Source organism: Doryrhamphus excisus, chromosome 3 (genome assembly GCF_030265055.1).
Source record: "Doryrhamphus excisus isolate RoL2022-K1 chromosome 3, RoL_Dexc_1.0, whole genome shotgun sequence".
NCBI classification, from domain to species: Eukaryota; Metazoa; Chordata; class Actinopteri; order Syngnathiformes; family Syngnathidae; genus Doryrhamphus; species Doryrhamphus excisus.
This window is the reverse complement of record NC_080468.1, coordinates 18,118,766-18,139,170: the sequence shown is the minus strand read 5'-3', so window position 1 is coordinate 18,139,170 and position 20,405 is coordinate 18,118,766. Positions and strand designations below refer to the sequence as shown.

The 20,405-nt window shown below is 53.7% G+C and overlaps 1 protein-coding gene across 2 annotated transcripts; it reads right to left on the bottom strand.

Moving 5' to 3' along the window:
• Positions 1-1,289: 1,289 nt before the first annotated feature.
• Positions 1,290-19,288, bottom strand: flncb (filamin C, gamma b (actin binding protein 280)). 2 transcript variants are annotated; one of them, XM_058067407.1, is made up of 48 exons: positions 18,730-19,288; positions 17,124-17,372; positions 16,958-17,055; positions 16,720-16,870; positions 16,506-16,624; positions 16,362-16,439; positions 16,087-16,249; positions 15,812-16,012; positions 14,993-15,130; positions 14,780-14,906; positions 13,841-13,977; positions 13,570-13,763; positions 13,386-13,499; positions 13,178-13,321; positions 12,991-13,114; positions 12,763-12,923; positions 12,605-12,695; positions 12,346-12,527; positions 12,159-12,276; positions 11,833-12,095; positions 11,177-11,774; positions 10,940-11,113; positions 9,569-9,731; positions 9,336-9,496; positions 9,084-9,251; positions 8,832-8,955; positions 8,609-8,765; positions 8,261-8,377; positions 6,764-6,953; positions 6,660-6,683; positions 6,308-6,555; positions 5,975-6,074; positions 5,772-5,912; positions 5,582-5,710; positions 5,345-5,518; positions 5,110-5,271; positions 4,619-4,822; positions 4,399-4,551; positions 4,212-4,334; positions 3,894-4,133; positions 3,546-3,815; positions 3,313-3,450; positions 3,129-3,244; positions 2,869-3,049; positions 2,594-2,770; positions 2,311-2,529; positions 2,027-2,233; positions 1,290-1,967 (listed from the first exon to the last, which is right to left on the bottom strand). In XM_058067407.1, exons 1-48 carry the CDS (start codon positions 19,103-19,105, stop codon positions 1,780-1,782), a joined length of 8,274 nt encoding a protein of 2,757 aa, XP_057923390.1. In that variant the 5' UTR covers positions 19,106-19,288; the 3' UTR covers positions 1,290-1,779. The 2 variants fall into 2 exon arrangements, with proteins under 2 accessions (XP_057923390.1, XP_057923391.1); XM_058067408.1 differs by lacking the exon at positions 8,261-8,377 and having other exon boundaries at positions 1,291-1,967.
• Between the last annotated feature and the right edge of the window lie 1,117 nt (positions 19,289-20,405).

The following is a 20,405-nucleotide window of genomic DNA, read 5'->3' as shown; positions in this document are numbered from 1 at the left end:
CGCCGACAAAGATGTTCAAGCTAACGTGGCTAACATGCTAATAGCCGTCCCGGTCGTCTGTGTGACAAAGGTCAAAGGTCAGGTTACCCTATAGCCGCTAGCATGCACTAACACATGGAAAGACTTGAGAGCGCACGTTGTTGTGTCACGTGAGCGTGCACGTGTTGAGCGGCCGTGTTTTGATGTGTTGTATCGGTTTTCACGTGGCGCCTCGTGGGGATCATGTGACCAAAACCTTCCCCAATTATTGATGAGCGATTGGCTGATCCTCTTTTACTTTGAAGGAACAAACACTTTTTTCTCTTCTACTGAAGAGATGACATGCCCCCCCCCCGCATTACCAGCCCCCATTGACCCCCCCCTGGAAGAGACCTCATTCATTCTGCTTCTATTTTAGTCATGTGACCTTACATCGCCTAGAGCACAAGAAACACACAAAACAACAAACATAAAGGGTGGACTATAGGGACTAGAAGAGGACTAGCAAGACCAGGATGAGGGCTAAGGGTGGACTATAGGGACTAGAAGAGGACTAGCAAGACCAGGAGGAGGGCTAAGGGTGGACTATAGGGACTAGAAGAGGACTAGCAAGACCAGGAGGAGGGCTAAGGGTGGACTATAGGGACTAGAAGAGGACTAGCAAGACCAGGAGGAGGGCTAAGGGTGGACTATAGGGACTAGAAGAGGACTAGCAAGACCAGGAGGAGGGCTAAGGGTGGACTATAGGGACTAGAAGAGGACTAGCAAGACTAGGAGGAGGGCTAAGGGTGGTTCTTGGTTAGTTTGGAAGTTGGAGGTCATGAGTCTGCTGACTAATTTGTGGGTCTAAAGGTTAAAGGTCAGTGTTCTAAGGAGGGACTAGACCAACACAAAGAAGAAAAGAAGGGAGAGAAGAACAACTCCCTGGAGTCTGGTGGTCTGGCCTGCACAAAGAGCCAACATGGGTGCCCCCCTCCCATATAGTTGGGGCCAAACGGGTAGAAGCTAGCTCTGGGGGCGTGATCGTCACGGTTCCAGAACCTTCAGAGAGGACGGAGTAGCTCAGGAGGGGGAGGCTGTCCCCCCAACCTCCAATACGTGGAAGACCATGGATGGCTTCTATACAACACTTCTAGAACAGGTCATGGCTCAGCTGGAGTCTACCCCAGGTGACTTTGAGAGGTGGGGTTCCATGGAAAGATGGATGGATGGATGGGTGGGTGGGTGGGTGGGTGGATGGATGATGGATGGGGGATGGGTAGATGGATGACAGATGGATGGATGGATGGATTGATGATTGATGGATGATGGAAGGATGGAAGGAAGTGACAAATGAAGTGTACGGATATTTCAACGTGTGGTAGTTTGGCGCCCCTGCAGGACAAATGCTACTTCCTGGAATAAGACCCCGCCCAAGAAGCCATGACAGCGTGTCGTTATGAGAATGTTTTATGTTTTATCAGATGCGTCACTCCAGCAGCGAGTCAGGGAGTCAAAGGAGTCAAAGGAGTCAAAGGAGTCAAAGGAGTCAAAGGAGTCAAAGGAGTCAAAGGAGTCAAAGGAGTCAAAGGAGTCAAAGGAGTCAAAGGAGTCAAAGGAGTCAAAGGAGTCGCTTGACTCATCAAGTCTTTTTCTCTGAGAATAAACAGGTTTAGCACGGTCTTTCTTTCCAAAGGTCAGTTCCATGATGTCTGACGGAGTTGGGCGGTACCCCTAAGCACCTCAAAACCATGACAGTTTGGGCCAGTCAAAACAGGAAGTGGAAATGGATCGGGCAGAGTCGGGAGCGAGACTCCACCTTCAAGGCGCAGTGACGTGAAAAGGGCTCCCGGGGACGTGGTCGTCGCCCCATTTTACGATGAGGATGTAGCTGCCCACCTCTTTGACCGTGTACGTCACATTGTACAACCTGTGGCCCGCGTGCTTGACGTAGACCTCTTCGCAGGGGGCTTTGGGCCCGTGCACGCCGACCATCAACATGTTGGTTCCTGCAAGCAGGAACATTCAGCGCCAAGACTCGCCTTTCAACATCAACAACGGACATTACCTGCTTTGCCGCAGTCCACCGTGAACAAGTTCTTCTGGCCCACAAAGGCCTTGGACAGGCCGACGCCCCTTAAGACCACCTTACTGGCATCCGAGGAGAATTTGGGCAACGAGGCAAAGGCAGCGGCCGCAGCAGACGACTTTGTTACAGTTTCCACAAGAACAGATGATGTTTCGTGAAGACTCGGACCCCCGGAGAGGCGAGGGCCTGAGCACATGCGCACCAACATGAGGATCCAGAACCGCATGCCAAAGCCGGACTCCAGGAATTCCAGTCAAACCAACCTGAGACTTTGGCCTTGAAGGGGCTCCCAACAATGTGCTGGGCTCCTCCGTACTTGATGGAGATCAGGTAGTTTCCGGGGGCCGTTGGCGTGTAAGAGACCCGATAGCCATCACAGCACTCCTGACAGGTCATCTGGACTTTGGACGGGCCATCGATGGTCACTGACAGAGCGCCGCAACCGGCATTGCAAGTGTTCACGCTGAACTCCGAGGCCACGCCTGAAGACAAAGAGCTCATCAGAAGCAGCTGGCCATGACCTTCACGTCTGTCTTTGAGGCAAACCTGTGGTTCCGCCCTCCAGGCCCGGCCCGGAGGCTGAGACCTTGCTGGGGTCTCCCGCTTGACCAGGTTCTCCTACTCGGATTTTGAAGGGGCTTCCGGGCACATGGCTCCCGTTGAAGCGGACGTCGATGGAATGGACGCCATTCTCTTTGGGGACGAACCTGATGGCGTGGTGATCTGCAACCAAAAACAAGGAGTCTCGCTACGCTTTTGGACTGAGCAATGGCGCCCAGGGCTCCGACCACATCATCCGTGTAGTGGTTCAATTTCCACACTTATGCATGACGTGCCAAGATCTACTGCAGAGGACCCAGGTATCTCAACACTGTCCGCTGGGGTGATGAAGCAGTCCTCAGTGGCGCCAGAAGGCGCGTGGATCTTGGCGTCGATCAGGCCTCGAGCTCCATTTAGCTGTATGGCGAAGCACGCTTCCTGGTTCACCTTCAAGCCAGAGTCCTGAGACAAGACAGGCCAGACCGCTTTAGCTAACAAGGTCTGAATGCTCGATGAATGTGCAGGACCGTGCTGGGGTCACCTGAAGGCTGGTGATGGTGAGGCGGCGGGCGTCGTCAGACAAGGTCGCCACCGGGACAACGAAGGGGGAGTCTGGGATGTGCTCATCGTTGAATTTAATGGAGACCTCATAATCACCTGGCGGGAGCAAATAACGAGGAGCTGTAGACCAGGACCAAGGGTTGTCCTTTGGACTGTCACCTCACCAGGCTCCTGGACAACATAGGAGACCCCGCAGGAACCATCCTTACGGTCCTCAAAGGTAATCTCCGCCTTGCTGGGCCCCTCCACTGCAATGGACAGCCCACCCGCTCCGGCCTCTCTGGTCCAGATGCTGAACTCGGCTGGAAGACCACGTTAGACTTCAGCTGCAGTACCCCTCAGAGGTCACTAGAGGCCGGACCCACACGGGACTCACACTTGCGGTTACTGAACCCACCTGACATGCCGGCCACGGCTCGCTCCAGACCCGTGCCGCCCGCTCGCACCTTGTGGGCCCCTCCCTCTCCCAGGGGTCCTACAGTGAACTGGAAGGGGCTCCCGGGGACGTGCTGTCCTCGGTATTTGACACTGACCACGTGCGCCCCCATCTCCTGGGGCACGAAGCGCACGCTGTACCTGCTGTCCTCGCCTCGGATAATCTCGCCGTCCTCACACTTACCGCCGGGACTCGTCACCTGCGCCGTCATCTCCTGGTTGGTGTCCTCACCTGTGGGGGTGCAGCAAAAGCCGTCCCGTGAAGGTCATGTGGTGCCAACGGGCGCAGCGAGTAGACGAGCACACGCACCCTGGTGCAGTGGGGACCTCCCGCCGAAGCTGCTCAGACCGTCCCGTTCTAGAAAGTCCTCAAAGACGTCTCGGAACGGCTGACCGACCTGCGTGCTCTCCTCCACGCGCACTTCCCGCTTGGTCTCGCCGGCGCGGGTCTTGCTGATCTCTGTGCGCTCGGTGCGCGTGTAAGTGTGGCTGCTGCGCGTGAAGGTGCGCGTGAGGCGCTCCTGCGCCGACACCATCTGAAACCAGTTGCCTTCCGTGGGGGACAGGAGGGCGGTCAAGGATGCGGGAAGCGAGCAGAGCGGGCGCCATCATGTCACCCGAGATTTACCTGGGATTTTGAGGTTGAGGTCACAGGTGCTGCCCACGGTTGCGATGGCGGGCGCCTGGCGCTTCCTGGTGATGCTCTCCTTCATTCTGCCCTCGCCAAACACTTTTATGGTGAAAGGACTTCCTGTTGTCACACGGGAACAGGTCACATGACCCTTCCAGCCTTTCCCAGTGTGTGGGCTGCGTACCTGTGACATGCTGGTCTGCAAAGCGGATGTTGACGATGTAGTTCCCGGGCTCCGTGGGACAGTAGGTGACACGACACGTGCCGTCCTCCTCATCCTCGCAGTTGATGTCCACTTTGCTGGGACCCTCAATGGACAGCCCCAGACCCCCGTAACCTGCCGAGACAGACTCGTTGGCCGGTTTGGAAGCCAGCGGGAAGCAAGCGGGGCGTCGAGGACGTACCGGCGGTCCTGGTGTCCACCATGAAGTGGGCCACCTCAAAAGTGCGCCCCTCCACCAGGCCCGGTCCAAACACTTTCACCCTGCTGGCATCGCCAATCTCCGACTGGGCCACCATGATCTTAAACGGGCTGTTGGTCACATGTTTCCCTCCCTTCTTCACGCTCACCGCGTGCTCGCCCACTTCCTTCGGCGTGAACGAGATTCCTGGCAGGACAAACGCTCGAGTTTCCTTCTACGTCAACAATGGCCTCAACCATGGCGCAAAAAAGCTCAACTCATCTGGTGTTTCCACCGCTCCAGTAGGGACACCGTGCAGACACCGTGCATCCACCATGCAGCTACCGTGCAGCTACCATGCAGCTACCATGTAGACAACATCCAGCTAGCTAGCCATCCAGCTACCATGCATCTACCATGCAGATACCATGCAGATACCATGCAGCCGCCATGCAGCCACCACGCAGCCCAATTCCAGCAGGTGTCCAACCAACCGATGTGTCTGTTGGGAAGTCTCTTGAGGACACACGCCTCCTGGCTTCCGGAAGGAGCTTGAATGATCGCCGTCAGACTGCTCAGGTCGGTCTCTGCGATCCTCAAAGAGATGTCGGTTTCCGTGCCGACGTTGAGCCGGGACGAGGCAAGAGGGGCGTGGCCTGGAGACACACACAGAAGCTGCATCACGAGTACGAAGCCGCGAGCGGCCGGCGACCTCAGCCGTTTGGGTACCGGTGATCTTGGCGCTGAACGGGCTGCCAAGGATGTGCTCGTCGTCAAACTTGACGATGACGTTGTAGTCGCCGGGGGCCGTGGGCAGGTAGGACACGGTGCAGGTGCCATCTTTGTTGTCCTTGCAGCTGATCTCGGCTTTGGACGGTCCTTCCACCGCCAGAGACAAACCGCCTGCATCCACACGGACGGTGAGGAACGTCCACCAGAACATCAGCACTTTTAAGAAGACCATACCTTCTCCGGCGTCCTTGGTAGCGATGGTGAAAGTCGCTGGCGTGTCGGTAACGCCGTGACTCAAGCCAGGGCCGTACGCAGTCACGTGACCGCTGTTAATGGCATCTACAAAGAACTGGAGCGGACTTCCTGTGGAAGACGTAGACGTCAGCGCACGGCCGGGGCGGAAAGGGGAGACGCCGGCACGTACCTGGGATGTGTTCGCCGTCGTACTTGATGTCCATCTCGTGCAGGCCACGCTCGGTGGGCGAATACCTGACGGTGACGGTGCCGTCCTTATTGTCGGCGATATGCGGGCGAGCCGTGCGGCCAGACGGCATTCGCACTTCGCCTGCCCGGCGCACAGTGATGACATCATCACGGGGTCAGCACACCAAGAGAGAGAAGTCTCACCTGTGATTTCTCCGGTCTGCACGGTGAAGGGAATGACCAGACTGAAGGGGCGGAGAATGGCCTCCGTCCCGTTAACGGGGACCGTGGGGTCGTCCGTCGCCTAGTCGAACAGACAAAATAGGACCTTATGGTGACATCATATTGCGGCAAGGATGGGTGTGGGCGTGGCTTAAGCAGATGATCATGCATGAAGCGGTGAGGGAGGTCACATGACCCCCACCCAGACACGTCATGCATGAAGACAAAGGTGAGACGGAAGGAGTGGAAGCACTGTTGGCCATATTGGCTGCTGACGAGGACGTGGACGGCGGCGGCGGCGTGCGTGGGACTTACCAGGACGTGGAAGGGACTGTTGGGAATGTGCTCCCCTCCGAAGCGGATGGTGATCACATACTTCCCGGGCTCTGGCGCCGTGTAATAAACGTCAAACGTTCCGTCGGCATTTTCCACCACGTCCACGTCAAGCTCGGCGCCATCGGGGGTGGAAACCTTGCAGGTGACCTTGCCTTTCCCAGCAGCCTTGGCGTCCACCGTAATTACGGTCTCCTCTCCGATCTGGATGGTCGGACCCACCCCGGATCCTAGCAAGTCAACGTTTTAATGCTTTGTTTATTAAAAGTCAATTATTGAGCTAAGAACCAATCAGCATGCGAGGAGCTGTCAACAGGAAGTCATATGCACTCACCTGAGCCGTGTCCTCCGATGGACACTGTAAAACAAGGACGGGGGTGTAATCATGAATGACGAACAAATGACAGGAAAGGACAGCTTGTGAGGGCGGGGCCTGACCTGTTACGTGACACTTGCTGGCGTCCCCCGTGGGAATGGCGTGGATGCGGTAGGGCGAGTACGGGATCTCGTCCCCGCCGTACTTGATGGTGATGGTGTGGCGTCCCGTCATGTCCGGGACGTAGGACACGGTGTAGGTCCCGTCCCGATTGTCCCAGATGTTTGCCTTCTTGGGCTTCCCCTCGGGGTCCTGGGGACACGTGGACACGAGGACTAAGTGAACAAACAAGACCGTGGGACTCAGGATGTGCTTCCCACCAGAGGTCTGCAGACAGCGAACTGAACCGTTGAGGCTGAAGACAAAGACCGCTTCCCTGTCCCAAATACTATATCCCATTGTGCTGACTCTAGAACAGCACTCAGGAACATTGATGACCTCCACGTACCACCAGCTCCCCGTGGTGAAGACAACTCGATGTTGACTACGATGTCACCATATGCTCTTATTCCATACCTGCCCACTGGTTGGGAACATGTCAGCAACATAGCAAGCAGTCTTGTCCACCTTGGCAGACGTGCTTTTAAAACGTTTTGAACTCTTTGAGGTTGGAGTTCAACTCCGAGCGGGATGTTGCCTTCCTCTCGGCAGCGTGGAATGCAGCATGACCAGTGGTGGCAGCAACGACACGTAGCATCACATCAAACCACACCACGTCTGGAGTCAGGACTCCACACTCTTGGGTCATGACTCGAAAGTGTCGTGTCACGACTCAATAGTCCTGTTCTGAGTCAAAAGTGTCAAGTCATAACTCAAAGGTCATCTGTCATGACTCAAAGGTGTTGAGTTCAGACTCAAGTGTCTTGTGTTGTGACTCAAAAGTGTCTCATGGCTATAAAGACTAATCATGACTTAATGGTGACTTATGAAATGACTCAAAAATCTCAAGTCAGCTCAAAAGTCTCGAGTTTCAAGTCACGACTCAAAAGTGTCAAGTCATGACTGAAATGTGTCAACATGTCAAAAATCTGAAGTCACGACTCTAGACTTTTGAGTCGTTACTCAAAAGTCTTAAATCAGGACATGAGTAAAAAAACTCAAGTCACGACTCAAAGGTCCGGCACCCTGACTCAAAAGTCTCCCGTTATGACTGAAAGGTATTTTTAATTGTGACTTAAAAGACTCAAATCACAAGTAAAAAGTCTTAAGTCAAGACATAGTTCTTGTTTTGTGGCTGAACAGTCTGAACTTGTGACTCAGTCTCGCATCATGACCAGGAGTCTTTAATCAGGACTTAAAAATCTGAAAACTGAGTTGTGACTCAAAAGCCTGGCGTCATGACTCCAGGCACTGCAGATGATGATGAAGATGAAGATGAAGATGAAGATGGCGGTGGCTGCGAGCGGGAGTGAGTTTTTACCAATCAAAATGAAGAGTTGATGAAGTTTTGAGTTGAGCTTCATGACCAAAGCAGGCGGGGGAGGGGGGGGGGGGGGCATGGGTGTGGGTTGGCAAGGTAAGATAAGGTAAGATAAGGTAAGACAAGATGGCGGCCTTACGCGGCCTCTCTTAAGAATGGAGAACGGGATGGTTTTCTTGACTATATGGGACTCCCACACGCGGGTGGCCCAGTCCTGCACAAACACTGAGGCCTGGCGCCCGCACCCGTCTGGACCCTGCAGCGACAGCGACACCCCCCCCCGGCAGAACAGGAGGTCACATGGTCAGTGTCAGGGGTCAAGGGCGACCCAGAAACATAACATGCGCTAACGCTACACGGTTAGCAATGTCCTAATCACAGTCAACAAGGCCAGGAAAGGAGCTAGCTTGCCCCCAACTAGCAAATGTCGTTTCAATCAGTGGAATCGGGGAAAAGGACCCCGTCACATTGGAGGTCCTGGACTCACCAGAATCTGAACCGTGAGTAGTCCTTCACCGGCATCTCGGGCGTCGATGGTGAACTCCACCGGTAGACTGGCGGGAATGCCGGATGAGTTCAGACCAGGACCGTCGGCACGGACCTTGCTGGCATCGTGAGCAGGCAGGGTCTTGATCTTGAATGGACTGAAAGGGTTTCCAGACGTGAGACCAGGACAAAAGACCCAAAAGAGCTTTTGGACTGTTCCTTACCTTCGAGGGACGTCCTGCTTAGCATATTTGACGCTCACGGTGTACGGGCCGTCATTGGCCGGAGTGTAGTTGACCGTGTGAGACCCTCCCCCGTTATCTTTAACGCTGACAGGTTCTGCGACACCTGCGGAACCAGCAGAGGTTCGGATTCAGATTTGGGATCAGCTTGTGACGTACTGGGACGCAGTTAACTAAAGTTGTCCACGCAGGACGTCGGGAATCAGAAGACAGGCACATGCTCCACACTGTCACCTGTGGGGCCAAAGATCTGGACCTCCAAAGGGGCTACACCAGCTTTGCTGCTGTCCACTGTGAAGGTCTGACAGACGTGAGCACGGACTCCACTTCCAAGACCTGGTCCAGAACACCTCACTTTCGTGGGATCAATCAGCTCTCGCACTGGGACTCGAAATGGACTCCCTGAAAAGATGAGTGCAGTTGTTGTCAGAGAACCAAACCCTGTCAGTCCCCATACCGGACTTCAGTCGGCACCAGATCCAACACCTGGAATTGGAATTCCTCCAAAAGTGACATTGACATCATACTCTCCGGGACTGAAAGGAATGTACTCCACGCTGCAGCTGCCATCTTTGTTGTCCTTACAGGACATCTTTGCTTCCGAGGGGCCTTCGATGGCCAGGCCAAGACCACCTGTGCCGGCACCCCTGAGGGACGGGACAGGAGGGAGGTCAGAACCTTCCGACAACGATCCCAAACATTCACCGTGCTTCAGTCACCTGGTCTCCACTGTGAACTGGTTGGGTTTGCTGACCAGACCCTCCTCCAGACCCGACCCGTAGGCTTGCACTCGACTCGGATCACAACCTTCAGTCACCAACACCCTGAACGGACTCTTGGGTAGGACGCCATCATCGCATGACACGTTGATGAGATGCAGTCCTACAAGTACATATGCATCAATTAGGCTGTCCCCAGGTCCCCAGCATCATCGCTGGATGGGTGGATGGATGATGGATGGATGGGTGGATGGGTGGATGGATGGATGGATGGATGGATGGATGGGTGGATGGATGGGTGGATGGATGATGGATGGATGGATGGATGGATGGATGGATGGATGGGTGGATGGATGATGGATGGATGGATGGATGGATGGATGGATGGATGGATGGGTGGATGGATGATGGACGGGTGGATGGATGGATGGATGGGTGGATGGATGGGTGGATGGACGGGTGGACGGATGGACGGATGGACGGGTGGATGGATGGGTGGATGGATGGAACCCCAACCCCACCCCTTAAAAGAGAAATGAACATACATTAGGTTTGCAATGAGTATGAAATGTTTTATGACTATTTGATGTATTATGAATGTATTCTGACTATTTGATGTATTATGAATGTATTCTGACTATTTGATGTATTATGAATGTATTCTGACTATTTGATGTATTATGAATGTATTCTGACTATTTGATGTATTATGAATGTATTCTGACTATTTGATGTATTATGAATGTAGTATTTTCTGACTATTTGATGTATTATGAATGTAGTATTTTCTGACTATTGTGGTGTTACTATTTTCCTGAGTACGTTTGATGAAGGAAAGGTGCATTGAGGCAAATCTTTCATAATAATCCTTTCCGAATGTTCCTAAATGGGCTTTTTTAGAAACACAAACATTTAGAATTTAAAAGCGGTATCATAAATAAAGTGAGAGGTCTCACTCCCTCACATTTTGTATCTGCTGAACGTTTGCGGGCGAGTTTAAGAGCTAATATGCTAATAATAAAGCATGAATAAACAGTGATCCAAAAGTATGCTTGCTGACTGTATTGTTGTAAATAATGGCCCATAGTTCCCACATTGATATCCTTGACATAACATTTGATGTCATTATCCTTGGAGTTGCACATGGAATCCTTTACCACCAAGAGATTTCCCGACTCATTACAGATATTATTTCCATCTGCCATCAAATGTCATTCATTGGGAGTTAACTGGGGACAAAATGCCATTCATCAGATATTTGAATGGATTGATTAAATGGAATATCAATGTAACGTGTCATACGGGGCTAGCTTGGTCCTGTTAGCATGCTAATTACAGTCATGTGATAAAAATCCAAGTCGAGTGGCTGACCGTCCTCGAAGGGCGTGTACTCCACGCGGCACGTGCCATCAGCCTTGTCTGTGATGAAGGCGTCCGTGTTGGCGCCCGACGGGTTGGAAATAAAGACTTTAACATGGCCGCCGCTGCTCTTGTAAACACTTCTGGCGTCCACGGTGAAATGCGTGCCCACTTCTCTCAAGACTCCTGGAGGACCGACACAGGCGGCATTCAGAAACAAAGCGTCAATAAGCCCACAGACCAACTCACCTCTGGGTTCCACCCCAGGTCCATAGACCTGGACCCCGCTGACGTCCAGGACCGGTTCCACCCGCAGGTGGGCGGGGAACTGCGGCACCGGCACGCCTCCATACTTGACGGTGATCGCATATACGCCGTGGAGCTGTGGGGTATAGGTGATGGCGTAGGTTCCGTCCCCGTTGTTCTCCACATGAACCTTGGCTTTGGACCCGGACTCTGAGATGATCTCGATGGTAAGCTCCGCCTCCCCGGCTTTGGAGCAGTCCACCAGGAAGGATGCGGCCTCATTGACTTTCCCGCGCTCTAATCCGGGACCGCTGGCCGTCACTCTGCTGGGGTCGAACATGGACTGGACCGCCGCCTTGAAGGGTGACCCGGGGATGTGCCGGTCAGCGAACAGGATGTTGATGGCATACTCGCCAGACTCAGTGGGCAGGTACGACACGGAGCAGGAACCGTCCCCGTTGTCCTGGCATTCAATCTTGGCCTCGCAGGGCCCCTCCACCGTCAGGCCCAACCCGCCGGTGCCGGCTCCCTTGGTGTCGATGGCAAACGGGGCCAGTTTTCCCACCACGCCTCCCTGAAGACCTGGACCGTAGGCTCGCACCTGTGAGGTGAACAGGTGGAGTTAACGCCCCTTCGCCCTCCGGATGGAGGAAACTCACCTTGGAGGCATCGGGGGGCAGGACGCCCTCCACCGCCAACGGACTTTCCGGGATGGGGTTCCCGTCGTAGCTGATGTCCACAGTGTAGGGCCCCTCCTCCGGCGGAATGTACCTGACGGAATGCATCTCATTGGCTGCACCCGACTCCACCTTGCACGGGATTGGTCGATGAGATGGAGAAATGATCTTCACATCCAGCTGGCCTTGACCCCCGGCCCTCAAAGTGCTGATGCGGAACTCCTGGTCCTTTCCGACATCCACCTCTGATGGACACAGCAGTGAGGCCAACTATCCCTGGCATCGAGGAAAAGGAAAGCTTTCCTTACTCTTCTCAAGGTCGTGAACTTGGATCTTGCTGAGGTCGAGAGGCGGAGCCACGGTGAGGTGAAATGGACTTTTGGGGATGGGGTCCCCCCCGTGAAGCACCGTGATGGACAAGCTACCCTGAAGGACAAAAACCAGCACGGACGTGGGTTGACGCCTGCTCAGTCCCGGGGTCAAAGGTCAGCTCACCTGTTGGACCGCCGTGTAGCGGACCGTGTAGGAGTAGTTGTGGTTGTCGATGATCTCAAAGTCGCGCACGGCGTCGCGCACGGCGTCGCCCTTGGCGGCGCTGAGGAAGTGGACTTGGGGTTGGACTTTGCCGGCTCCTTTGGTGTACACGGTGAAGTGGGTGGGCTTTCCCGCTTCCACTCCTTCATGGGGAAGGAAAACCATGAGGCCAAAAGTCCAACCTTGTCAGACATTTTTAGATCTTTGAGAAGCAGCTGACCCGACTTGTTGAGTCCTGGTCCTTCCGCTCTCACTTTAGCAGCGTCATGGGAAGGATCCACTTTTATTCTGAAGGGGCTGATTGGGATTTCCTGTTTCAACAGTAAAATCAGTCATTTTGTGTTTTGGTCTCTTAACTTGTAACTCAGACGGTCTCACCTGGTCAGCGAAGACCACCATGATGGTGTAATGGCCGGACCCCGGGGGCGTGTACTTCACCGTGAACGTGTCGTTGTCGTTCTTTATGATGTCGAAGTCGATGTCGGCCTCGGCGGGTCGGACCACACCCGGCGCACACTTGATGCCGATGCTGACGTCGCCTGAGGTCACAAGCAACATGGTTACGTTCTACGGTTCCCGTGACGCCCAGAAGGAGGCCCGCCTCACCCTGGCCCGCCTCGCTGCAGTCCACCGTGAAGTAGGTCGGCTCGTTGGCCTTCAGTCCGCTTCTTTCGACTCCGGGACCGTAGACCTTCACGTTCTCCGGATGGCTGCCCTCGCCGATGGTGACCTGCTTGCAAACGCACGCTGGTCACTCGGTCGCTTGCATCTTCTGGCGACCGTGGAGACCTACCCTGGAGGGGCTGTTGGGGATGTTGACCTCCGCCCACGTGATGATGATGGTGTGCTTGATGGGCTTTGTGGGGACGTAGACGCACAGGAAGGTCTCATCGCCGTTGTCCCGCATGTCCACGTCGATGGGGCCCCCTTCGGCATCCTGTGAGGGACATCAGCATGAGGGCGTCATGGAGAAGATACCCAAGCGGTCAGCTGGTCCTCACTTGAGCGTAGAGCCTCAGCTGGCCTCTGCCGGCTCCTCGGGTGTCGATGGTGAAATGGGCCGGCTTGTTGACGATGCAGCCGACGGGGTCGAGGCCCGGCCCGTAGCACTTCACCTGAGGAATAGACGCCCCGCTGTCAGAAACCTGGGTCAGCATGGGCGTGTCCGGCCTTCGGTGGCCACACCTTCTCTGGGTGGAGGTCGGTGGCGGCGGGCAGGATGTGCGCCATGAAGGGGCTGTCTTTGACGTCCTCGTCGTCACATATGACGTGAATGGCATAGTCGCCCGGCTCGGTGGGCCAGTACCTCACGTCACATGACCCGTCGCCCTTGTCGTCGCATTCGATCTTGGCCTGGGACGGACCCTCGATGGAGAACCCTGAGCACGGCCGATGCATTTCACGTCACACAAAGCTGGCGTTCCCATTGGCCACGTTGGAAGCCGTGAGGACGTACCCAGCGTTCCCACCTCTGTCCCGATCGCTTCCACCACGAAGTCGGCGCTCTTTCCCACCATTCCCGTCTCCAGGCCGGGACCCCAGGCCCGCACTTTCTGAGGCCCCGCCTCCTCGCTCACGTAGACCAAAGTGGGGCTGTCAATGGAGTACAATATTTTAGTCACAATTGCCATCATCATGCTCTTATTTTGGGGCATTTTTCAGCTTGCAGTTTTAGGTTGAGTCCGTGCAGTACCGATAAATATATAGATATAAATATATAGATATAAATACAAAGATATAAATGTATAGATATAAATATACAGATATAAATACACAGATATAAATATATAGATATAAATATACAGATATAAATACACAGATATAAACACACGGATATAAATACATGGATATAAATACACGGATATAAATACATGGATATAAATACATAGATATAAATACATGGATATTATGGGGGGGGCATGAAAGACAATCATTGAGAATCCCGGATCTAGTCTAAGTCGGGATGTGAATCTCTTATGGAAAACCATTTGATACGTAAAATGATGGCAGTTCTGCAAGTTGGGCTATGATTTGATTCCAAATGATATTCAGTTAGAAAGTCAACAAATGTTGCATTTTTAATGCAAGCGGTGAATTGTCCTACTTTTTTCCGTCCTTGAACGTCCCGCTTAGGACCTCTATACGGTGCTAACGTAGTCCTCATCGAGCGCTAAACACACAAACTGCAGGCTCTGGTGGTTGGTGGTTCTTAGTTTGTGCTTTTAATTTGAAATTTGATGTTGTTCCTGTCTCGGATTTGCACCATCGGCGGTAAATAAGATGAGTTTGAGTGCTATAATGAACGTATGCTTTACTGACATGTTGAAAATGTTTCCCGGCGACTAGTTAGGAAGCTGGCACTCTAGCTAACGCATCCATACGGTCGGAGGTTCACCTGCGTGGAATGCTGTGACCCCCCCAGGTAATGGTGATGATGTAACTTCCTGTCACGACGGGATAATAGCTACACCCATAGGGGCCGCCGTCCACCTCGACCACCTTCACTGGCTCCTCCAGGCCGCCTGCAGTGAAGACGCGCAGCAGCATGACCTTAGGGCCCGGCGTGGGCGGGGCTACCAACATGGTATCACCAGGTGAAGATGCTCACTTGGACCCTTCACCGTGACTCGGAGCTCGCCGCTGCCGCCTCCTTTGGTGTGAACTTTAAAATCCGCCACTTGGTTCACTCTCAGACCTTTGGGCTGCAGACCTCGGCCGTATGCCCTGCAGGCGTGCGGATTGCAGGCTGTGTGGACCAATCAGAAGGTGGCGCCGGTTAGCTCGTGTTCGGTAACGGCGTGGAAGAGAGAACAGAAAAGGTGAACTGAGGAGGAAGAGAAAGCAGCAATCATCTGATGAGGTTACGTAACGATTGCTCAAGAGAAGCCACCCTCATCTGGGACGCTTCATAGCAACAAGGGTCACACAGAGGTCGCCCTCGCTGGAGGGGGCCGGACCTCCGCGTGGACCCGCATGCAGCGAGGGCCTGTTGCTCAGGCGTCCACACGCACACGCGGGCTGGACTAATGCAGACGGAGCCATGCTGTGAAGCTAGACCCTGCCGGTCCAGACCCTGACCCCGCCTCTACTAACTTGGTGGCCCGGGTTTGGGCGGCGTTGGTGGCGGCGCTCTCCGTGGAGAGGTGCATAGTGACTGAGGTACAAGCCGCACTGGAGATGCCGGCAGGGGGGCGCTCTGTGGAACTGAAGGAGGGAAGAGCGGTGGTGAGCATGTGGCCTACAGGACGCGCACCCAGTCCAGTCCAACAAGAGGACTCATTTGTCTCCGAGTCAAACAGTACCTCAGAGTCCAAGCCTTTGGGTCCACCACAAACACCTCAGGCCTTGAGTCAGGACTGAGTTGTCCAAGGAGTACGGTTGGGAGTCAGCTGAACAAACATGCTACCAGCAAGTGTGAAAGATCTACCTTCAGCAATGTGGACTGGGAAGGGGCTCCTGGGAATCTGCTGACCGGCAAAGGTTACGTAGACCGTGTGTGGCCCCTCCAGGACAGGAACGTAGGTGCAACGGAAGACGCTGTCCCCTTTGTTCTCCAGGACTACCTCCACCGTGTCCCTGCGGTCATTTGAATCTGCGATGACCACGCCCACATCTCCGGCGCCAGCACCTGGTGGTCCACAGATGAGACACAGATTAGGGGGTGCAGGACCACGTGGGCTGCTTCGGGGTCTGCCCGCTGACCGGCTGTGTAAATATCGAAGTACGTGGGCTTGGTGGCTACGTTTCCCAAGTGCTGCAGTCCCACACCACGGGCCTGAACCCGCGTGGCATCGCCCATGGCTTTGGAGACGTGGACCATGAAGGGACTCCTGTCGATGTCCTGGCCCGCAAACAGGACCTTCACCTGTGACGGGCGAAAACACAGTCAGAGTCCACAAAGTTGCTAAGTCTCCATCACCAGAAGCTCTGTGGGAGACCTCCAAGAGGTTCTGCAGGTCTTGGTTTTCTGAGCTTACTTTATGAAGACCCTCCACTTTGGGTTGGTAGACTACGGAGTAGGTTCTGTTCTTGTCGTTGTTGGGAATCACTCTGGCCTAAAACAAACACCTTGTGTCAGCACGAGCCCCCTTGGACCAGCCCCACCGTGTTGTATGTCCCACCTCCTCTGTGTGACCCTCCATGTCCTCCACATAAACCAGAACCTCGCCCAGTCCAGCCTCTACTGTCTCCACCAGAAACTCTGCTGGCTTCAGAACCACGTTCCCCCGAGGTTCGATACCTTGGACCCAAGAAGTTGTTAGTAATAATTATAATAGCGAGGAGACACCAACACAGCTACGACCAAACATGTCGGTATTCCGATGTTGGTCCCACCCGGTCCAAAGGCTTTGGCTCTCTTTGGATGTAGGGTCTTGGCTCTCAAGGGGGCGCCGGGTTTCAGTTTGGCTTTAGGGAACTGAGACAGATAGGTCATGACCGAGTGCTCATCCACGTTGGGGTCGACGATCTCCTCCGGAGCGATGACCTGCACACAAAGGGACACTTCCCAAAGTGAGGAAGGCCGACTTCCAAGATGCTCCAAAGGACAAAGGGAAAGGTAAGGCCACGTCACCTGAGGTACGCCCAGCCAGTCGTCCGCCTGCTGCATGGCCTCTCTGGCGTTCTCCACCGGCTGACTCGGATCCCAACTCTCCCAGTCTGGACAGAGACCTGAGGGCCGGTACCAGACCAGTCATTACCGGCACACACCAGTGGACGGATGAGGTCTACGGTTCTACCGGGGGCGCAGTTGTCCACCAGAGCTCCCAGGGCCTTGCCGTCCCTCCAGTCCCGGTGGAAGTTGGTGATGGGCAGCTGGGGCACCTTGTTCTGGATCCAGCCCAGAAGACGCTGCTTGGGGGTCAGCTTCTTGGCGTCCTGGTCATCCTCATCCTCCCACATGGGCATGGAGATGGAGTAGTGAAGGATGAGGGTCCAGATCAGACCCAGGATCAGCTTCAGGTTCCCGTCCACGATGGCTTTGGAGTCTGGAGCGGAAGGACGTTCTCGTTAGTGTAGGTCACGCCCCCTGCTTGTCACGTGACCAAGGACTTGGGAGACGTGACAGGAGGATGGGCGTGCAAGGACACGCGTGAACATAGCATGACCCTTGACCTCAAAACACCTCACAACTTTGGAGGGGGGCCATTTTTGTGGCAAGTGTGGAGAAAATGTTTCAAAATAAAATACATTTTGTTCAATTCATGTCACTAAATCAGGCCAGAGGACGCCTGTGTGCCAGCTGTGCCCCCTAGTGTCATACAGGATCTAGTGTCATACACGATCTAGTGTCATACAGGATCTAGTGTCATACATGATCTAGTGTCATACATGATCTAGTGTCATACATGATCTAGTGTCATACAGGATCTAGTGTCATACATGATCTAGTGTCATACATGATCTAGTGTCATACATGATCTAGTGTCATACAGGATCTAGTGTCATACATGATCTAGTCATACACGATTTGGTGTCATACATGATCTAGTGTCATACATGATCTAGTGTCATACAGGATCTAGTGTCATACATGATCTAGTGTCATACATGATCTAGTGTCATACAGGATCTAGTGTCATACATGATCTAGTCATACACGATTTGGTGTCATACACGATCTAGTGTCATACATGATCTAGTGTCATACATGATCTAGTGTCATACAGGATCTAGTGTCATACATGATCTAGTGTCATACATGATCTAGTGTCATACATGATCTAGTGTCATACATGATCTAGTGTCATACAGGATCTAGTGTCATACAGGATCTAGTGTCATACATGATCTAGTGTCATACAGGATCTAGTGTCATACATGATCTAGTGTCATACAGGATCTAGTGTCATACAGGATCTAGTGTCATACATGATCTAGTGTCATACATGATCTAGTGTCATACATGATCTAGTGTCATACATGATCTAGTGTCATACATGAACTTGTGTCATACATGTGAGTGGTCTCCATGTAGAAAGCCTGCCTCTATTTTGAGAGGGAAAACAGCTCAGCTGTCGCCCCGTCAATCAGAAGACACCCCCCCCCACACGCTACACCCTCTGAGGACCTTCCCCCCTCACCCCACACACATGGTAGCCCCGCCCAACAGGGCGCCTCCATGTGCTGTCAATCATACGTGGACACGCCCCTGGTGTCAACGTTTGTTTTTCTTCCGTCAAGCGAGACGGGATCCTGTTGGGGTCTCAGAGGTCAGAGGTCAGTGATTGAGGCAGCTGATGGCATCAGCTGTTTGACAGCCCCCCCAGTCCTCCCCCATGCAGCCCCCCCAGTCCTCCCCCATGCAGCCCCCCCAGTCCTCCCCCCGTACCTGACAGGACTCACCTATGGACACGAGGCGGATGTGTTCGCGCTCCAGGAACTCCAGCGCCACCGACACGTTTTCCAGCTTCATCTGGCGGAAGTTGGGTCTGGCGTGGTACTTGCGGTACATGCTCCTCTGGCTCAGGACCTCCAGGAGTCCAATCAGCTTGAGGCCATCACCCAGGTCCTTCTGCAGGTCCATGATGCGCTTGCTGACACATTTAAGGTGCTCGTTGCACCACCTGGTGAAGGTGTTCTGCTGGATCTTCTTCCAGGGAGCGTCCTCGGCCAGGTCCTTCTCAGTGGCCGGCATCTCCTCCTCTTCGACTTCGTCCTCCACCTCCGCCCGGACCACAAAGTTGAGGAGTTGCTGCCGCTCCATGTAGCCGCTCGCCATGCGTGTCCTCGCTCACTGGCAGGAGCATCCACCGAGGCTCATGGGAAACTAAAACGTGGATGTTGGTGGCCAGCGTGATGAAGACGAGCGTCCACAAAGCCGGCCAGCGTCAGTGTGCAGGACTCCCTGGAATGTTCTTGCCAGACCATAATAACACCCGGCCTGATAGCCAGCCACCTGCTCATTGGATGAGGAGGGCGGCTGGGGGGAGGGGTCGGACCCCCCCCCCCTTGCTCCCCATCCCCATGGCTCTGTCTATTTTTAGGGTTCACACAGCAGAGGGACACTTGGGCCCCCCCGGGTGCGTCATCAGTTGGCATTGACAGTCTTCCTCCGTATCGTTCGGCGACACGTGATCAAGACCAAGACTAAGTAGTGTAGACTAAGTAGTGTAGACTAAGTAGACTAAGTAGTGTAGACTAAGTAGACTAAGTAGTGTAGACTAAGTAGTGTAGACTAAGTAGACTAAGTAGTGTAGACTAAGTAGTGTAGACTAAGTAGTGTAGACTAAGTAGACTAAGTAGTGTAGACTAAGTAGTGTAGACTAAGTAGACTAAGTAGTGTAGACTAAGTAGTGTAGACTAAGTAGACTAAGTAGTGTAGACTAAGTAGTGTAGACCCCCCCATGGTCCTTTTTGGCCTTAAAGTCAGGCCTCATTTATGGCGGTTCATTGTTCCACATGATCTAACAGCCCTATAGTCACCTTGCTCTCCTATTAGCCAACATGGTGGCATTAGAAGACGAACCAGCACCTATTAGACGTAGAAACCCTGTTTAGGACTTTGGAAATACACATTGTAACATCAAGGAGCTCTTTAACACGTTCTTTCACTTTGGTGACTCCTTGTGGTGGCTAATGGAACTACACTAGGACACCTAGATGGGCTGGATGGAGGAGATTGCTTTGCTGTGGGACCCCTGGAGGGAAGAGCCCACAGAGGAAGAAGAAGAACAGGACGAGTGGTGCACCAGGAAGCAGTGGTGCACTAGGAAGGGGCGGTGTACCAGGAAGGAGCGGTGTACCAGGAAGGAGTAGTGTACCATGGAATGGTGTACCAGGAAGGAGCGGTGTACCAGGAGGAGTGGAATAGATGCTACCATGAGTTTTGCTAGTAGCCATATGAGGCCGTGGTGTTTTATCTGCCAAATGCTAACATTTGGAGTACGAAGACCAGAAGCAGACACATGAGTGTGCAGTATTGTCCACTGGCCACTAGGTGTCACTAACGTTACATTAGCCACCGGTAGAAGTCATACATGATCAGTGTCATACACGAGGTAAAGCACGTGTGAGAACGT

Bases quoted from the DNA above. Each gene is read 5' to 3' on its own strand.
- flncb (XM_058067407.1), bottom strand. From the start codon at position 19,105: ATGGCGAGCGGCTACATGGAGCGGCAGCAACTCCTCAACTTTGTGGTC. The intron at 12,696-12,762 runs GTGAGACCGTCT...CTGTTGAAACAG, and splicing joins TGGTGGTCTTCGCTGACCAG to GAAATCCCAATCAGCCCCTT. The intron at 6,075-6,307 runs GTAAGTCCCACG...CTGTTCGACTAG, and splicing joins ACAGTCCCTTCCACGTCCTG to GCGACGGACGACCCCACGGT.